The sequence below is a fragment of the Carassius carassius genome, chromosome 49 (genome assembly GCF_963082965.1).
Source record: "Carassius carassius chromosome 49, fCarCar2.1, whole genome shotgun sequence".
NCBI classification, from domain to species: domain Eukaryota; kingdom Metazoa; phylum Chordata; class Actinopteri; order Cypriniformes; family Cyprinidae; genus Carassius; species Carassius carassius.
The window spans coordinates 17867959-17874214 of NC_081803.1; the positions used below are offsets into that span (position 1 = coordinate 17867959).

A 6256-nucleotide genomic window follows, 5' to 3' on the forward strand; every position below is an offset into this window, starting at 1 on the left:
ACTTAGTATGTTGTCGTAAAAGTGGCTCACCTTTTGATTTTGCTCTGCCAATGTGGCTTTTGTGAAAAAAATAGTGAGGATCACTGCACTACAGAGTAAGGCGCTCGCTCACTCAGTACGCGCTGAATTATGTGTATGCCTGCATTATTTTGACGGACCCATTTTCAAGAGACGGAAGTTTTCTCCTATATATTTATACATATTATACATATTTATACATTTTTTTTCTTATTAAATAAACTATATAAATTAATACTTTTATTTAGCAAGGATTCTTTAAATTTATGAAAAGTGATGATAAAGACATAATTTTACAAGAGATTACTATTTCAGATAAATGCTGCTCTTCTGAACTGTCTACAGTATTCATCAAAGAAACCTGAAAAAATTATACTCAGCTGTTTTCAACATTATCATAATAAGAGTTTTTTTCTTTTCTTTTTTTTAGCAGCAAATCAGTATATCAGAATTATTTCTGAAGGATCGTGTGACTGGAGTAATGATGCAAAAAAAAAATTCAGCTTTTAAATCTCAATAAATTACATTTTGAAATATATTAAAACAGAAAACAGCTATTTTAAATATGCTAGTAAAAATATTTCAAAATTTCACTGATTTGCAGTATTTGGATTAAATAAATGCAGGTGAGACTTCTTTAAAAACGTTAACAAGCTTACTGTTCAAAAACTTCGGACTGGTAGTAGATATAGGCAACTTTAATTTTTCTCTAATTTCTAGCTTTTAATTGGCTTAGAAATATATAACTGCTGGACAATAACAAATAATAATAATTTGTTTATATACTACAAACACTTTTTATCTCCTAAATTAGGAAATAAAAAGTGTTTGTAGTATATAAGCAAATTGCCAGAATCGTTTATATACTGTAACAAATGCTATGTCAAATAGCACTGCATTGTTCATATACTTTATTTATCACCTGCTGGAGATTTTTTTGGACTTGAAAAAAACGAAAACAACTGTTTCATACAGCGATAGCTTGACGCTGTTCCCCATATGGTGTGATTTCCTGGTATGATTTTCTGTGCGAGAGCGCCCTCCGGCTTCGAGTATGAATGAAACACACACACTGCAGGAGAGTTTAGCCTCCGTGATGTCCATCTCGCCTTCTCCGTCCGAAAAAAACATCAGCTCATGCGCAGACTATCCTGTCTCTTTGAGTTTAAATCTATATTTATTCACACCAGCTCTTGAAAACCTCTATACAAACACACTTGCCCGCGTCCCCCGAGTAATCTACACCCCTGGCATAACTTTAAAATTGTGAGGATGAGCTGAGCAGGTCTTGCACATGTATTTCCTGGTCTGAGAATGACTTCCTGCTTAAACTGGAAGTAATGGATACCAAAAAGAGATAGAAATATTTAAAAAAAATAAAAAAATAAATAAAAACATAAATGTATGTATGTGAAAGGAGAATGTATGTGTGTGAGAGTAGAAATATATATGTGAAAGGAGAATGTATGTGCATGAGAGAGAGTAGAAATGTATGTGTAAGGAGAATGTAAGTGTGTGAAAGCAAGAATAATATGTATGTGAAAGGATAATGTAAGTGTGTGAAAGCAAGAATATATGTATGTGAAAGGAGAATATAAGTGTGTGAAAGCAAGAATATATGTATGTGAATGGAGAATGTATGTGTGTGAAAGCAATAATATATGTATGTGAATGGAGAATGTGTGCCAGAATGAATTATGGCTTGTACGGTCTTTCATACTTGGTCAATACTAATTATATTATATCATAATCAATACTTATATACAGGCACAGGACTAAAAATACATCCATCAGTCATCGCTTCTGAAATGAATTCAACAGGTCATCTTGTTAATGCTATAAATTATTTACAGCAATAAAAAAACATTTCATCATGAACAAGAACATGAACAACATCACATTAGATCACAGAAATTACAAAATGACATCTCCCTAAGATTCAGCTTTCAAAAGTGCATTCATCTTTGCCATGTTATATTCATTTAGTTGACTAGTGCTATGTGCTGTATTAACAAAAACATAAATGGGATTAATAAAAACACTGACAAGCAACGCAATATCACATTCATAATCGAATCCGATTCATCTAATGAATATGATATAGTGCAGCTTGTCAGTGTTCTACAGCTCTGTGTATTAAATCGCTCCATCTAAAAGCCTGTGATGGAGATTCACCTGTATCATTAATCACAGAATCAGCTTTGCTGATTGATCTGCACTGGAGCCATGCCAGCTGCAATTGCAGGTATTAAACAGAGATGGCGACAAAGAGGCAACACTTATGGACTGTGGCCTTGTATTGTAATACTGAGTGTCTGTAGTACAGTATCACTGTTTCCAACAGCCACTGACTGTAGCACACTGACTGCAGCAGTAGAACTCAACAGTGATTGCATTTAACTCACATTTTCTGCTAAGAATAGATGTGTGTGTGTCTGTAAAATTTCTTTAGGAGTGTGTGTCAAAAAAAAAATAAGTTCCTGCGTTGTTTTAAAAAGTCTTTAAAGTCTTAAATTATACAACAAACATCTTAATTATAATTTGAAGAAGTCTTTAATGTGATTATTAAAAATGTAAAAGGCCATAATTTCACAAAATAAACATGAGCACTGCACATTTTAGAGTGAAAATTAGGTTATGTTGCACATTCTAAAGGCACACTTTTATGGTGACCACTTGGATACTTCCCTGTTGGTCACTAGATTTTGCAGGACAATGCAGATCATATGACAGAGGTAAATGTACTATTATTAGACTATGTAAATATCGATAATGATTGGATGATAACACTCTTTTAATCATTCATACATTTTGTTAATTGTAACCAACTTGGTAACTGCTTGGTAACAGTTTAATTTAATTCACAGAGCCTATTTAGTCTAAAATAAACTAAATACCAGTCTAGTAGGTAAAATAATAATAATAATAATAATAATAATAATAATAATAATAATAATAGTTTGCTTTCCTTAGGTTTGTACTCCAATTAATTTCCTTAATTAATTAATAGCAATTATGTTAATTTATTAGACCAATATAAACATTTATGCAAATATAAAATGCATTTTACCTTGAAATTGTCAACAGCATTATTTTACTTCATATTTATTAACGCGTCATTCAGGTATCATGAATGATATTATAAAACTCATGTCAATCAAAGTGGAGGCTGGGTGAAACATTTTAAGAATTAAGATGTAACGGTGTGGGTAGGCTTCTCTCGAGGAAGTCAAGTGGGTTGATCGATCATTTACATGGACTTTTCTTTGTTCAGTTGGCTTAAACTTTACTATGATGTCAGAAAACATCACTGATGTGAAAACTCTGAAACATATTTATAATTTGTATTATTCATGTTTTGCATGTATTATATATGTTGAGATGATCTTCTATTGAATTTTGTATTAAAATTGTGAAATAAACAAATAGAATTCCTCAGATATTGAAAATATTGATGTTGTCAAATTATAAACTGGCTAAAGAAATTTGTATATTGTTTATTTAAATTAGCATTAAGACATACTACAGCACAATCAAAAGTTGATTTAAGCCATACATTGAAAAATGATGTCTACTTTATGAACATCAAAGCCATGACAAGAACAATAACAACAAAGCACAGGACTAGGACTTATGATTTAAACATTAGTTTGTGCTTTATCAGTAAAGAAAAAGGAGGTGAGGGGATCAAACCCTCACAACAATTGTGATCTATTTTAAACTCTGATTATAATTGTTAAAAATGTCAATGAGAGAGGATACTGTCTGAAATACTTTGATAAAAATGTGTTTAACTGACACTTTAAACCAACGGTAAAATAAAGCATAGACCAGAGGATTCAGGCTTGAATTAATATACACTATCCATATTAGAAATCTTACTATTTTGAAATAAATTATTGTATTCACTGTTAGAGACATGATATAGTACGGAATATAGCAAAGCAGATAAACACTCACAATGATTCCTAATGTCAGGGCAGCTTTACTCTCAGATTTCCTCATAGATGAACCCTCCGTTACACATTTACCGCTCTTCAATAGAGAGTTTATAACTTTCACTTGCTGATGTACAACATAAAATATCTTCAGATATAAAATTATAATCACAGTACAAGGAAAAAGGAAGGACAAGAACAGATCAGTCATACTCCAGGCAGAGTTAATCATAAAGGGACACTCTCCATAACACCCAGGTGTTCTGCTTGATGGATCAAAATATCCGTTATCTGTTATGAAAGAAATATTGTATGCTGAAGACCACACCCAGCAGATACATATGATAATCAAAGTTTTAGTTGTAGTTATTTTTTGTTGGTACAGTAAAGGGTGACACACGGCCACATAACGATCAACAGCAATTAAAATCAAATTATAAAGAGATGCTGAAATGAGCAGCCCTGTTATTGCCGAAAACAGTCCACAGAAAGTTTCCCCAAAGTACCAGCAGATCTCAATCAGCCTCATGGCCTCTAAGGGCATCACAAGTCCAATAAGCATGTCGGCCACAGCTAGAGAGAGAATTATAAGGTTAGTTGGAGTGTGAAGCTTCTTAAAGTGAGAGATGGAGATGATCACCAGCAGGTTCAGAAACACAGTCCATGCTGACAGCAATGTAAAAAACATATACAAGATATTGGATTCATGATTGGATTGTTTTCCCTTGATACATGATGAGTTGATGGCAGGAAAGCAGTATTGAATCTCATGATCCTCTGTCTCATAGGCCATGTGTGAGTCTCCTCCTTTTGGGAGTTTGTTCTGCTCTCCTTACTGCCCTTTCTTTTATACAGTGTCTGGATCAGACTCACCCATCAACCGCCCACACAGATCCTGCATAATGACATTATTTTCCCCCCACTCTTTCAACGTTGATATGACTTATGTGATCTTTAGACACCTTATTTAGGTCTTATACAGTATTCTTGCTATATTTTTGCAAAAAAAATAAAATAAAAAATGTTTTTTTTCTTTTTTTTAATTTTTATTTTGTTGTTAATTATCTAGATTATGGTGGCCCAAAGGAGTCCAATCTTTTCCAACACAGTTTCATAATGAACCAAAAATATTTTCTAAACTTTTCCAATTTGCCTAAAAAGTCTCTAACATTGTTCTTATACAGTATTCTTGCTGTATTTTTGCAAAACAAAACAAAAAAGTCTTTTAAATTTTTTTTATTTTTATTTTGTCGTTAATTATCTAGACTATGGTGCCCCAAAGTAGTCTAATCTTTTCCAACACAGTTTTATAATGAACCAAAAATATTTTCTAAACTTTTCCTATTTGCCTAAACGGTCTCTAACATTGTTCTTTGCAATTTCATTAAATATATTCTGTAGTGTTCTGAGTTCTATTTTTAAGTTCCACAGTTCCACTCATTCTCTACTATAGGAGAGGAAGAATTGTATAAACTTGTTAAATCATCTAAACCAACAACATGTATGTTAGACCCTATACCATCTAAGCTCCTAAAAGAGGTGCTTCCAGAAGTCATAGATCCTCTTCTGACTATTATTAATTCCTCATTGTCATTAGGATATGTCCCCAAAACCTTCAAACTGGCTGTTATTAAGCCTCTCATCAAAAAAACCCAACTTGACCCCAAAGAACTAGTTAATTATAGACCAATCTCGAATCTCCCTTTTCTGTCCAAGATACTAGAAAAGGTGGTATCCTCACAATTATTTTCCTTCTTAGAATGGTATATGTGGTATATGTGAGGATTTCCAGTCAGGATTTAGACCGTATCATAGTACTGAGACTGCTCTCCTTAGAGTTACAAATGATTTGCTCTTATCATATGATCGTGGGTGTATCTCTCTATTAGTTTTATTGGATCTTAGTGCTGCGTTTGACACAATTGACCACAACATTCTTTTGCATAGACTTGAACACTTTGTTGGCATCAATGGAAGTGCATTAGCATGGTTTAAATCGTACTTATATGATTGCCATCAGTTCGTAGCAGTGAATGAAGATGTATCATATCGATCACAAGTGCAGTATGGAGTACCTCAAGGCTCAGTACTAGGGCCGCTACTCTTCACGCTTTATATGTTACCCTTGGGAGATATCATCAGGAAACATGGTGTTAGCTTTCACTGTTATGCTGATGATACTCAGCTCTATATTTCTTCGCGGCCCGGTGAAATACACCAATTTGAAAAACTAATGGAATGCATAGTCGATATAAAAAACTGGATGATGAGTAATTTCTTACTGCTAAATTCTGAAAAAA

At 33.1% G+C, this 6256-nt stretch overlaps 1 protein-coding gene across 1 annotated transcript; it reads right to left on the reverse strand.

The window, feature by feature from the left end:
• Positions 1–3729: 3729 nt before the first annotated feature.
• On the reverse strand, positions 3730–4794 carry LOC132132323 (trace amine-associated receptor 13c-like). The gene has a single exon (XM_059544707.1). The coding sequence runs from the start codon at positions 4747–4749 to the stop codon at positions 3730–3732; it is 1020 nt and encodes a 339-aa protein (XP_059400690.1). The 5' UTR covers positions 4750–4794.
• Between the last annotated feature and the right edge of the window lie 1462 nt (positions 4795–6256).

Bases quoted from the DNA above. Each gene is read 5' to 3' on its own strand.
- LOC132132323 (XM_059544707.1), bottom strand. From the start codon at position 4,749: ATGGCCTATGAGACAGAGGATCATGAGATTCAATACTGCTTTCCTGCC.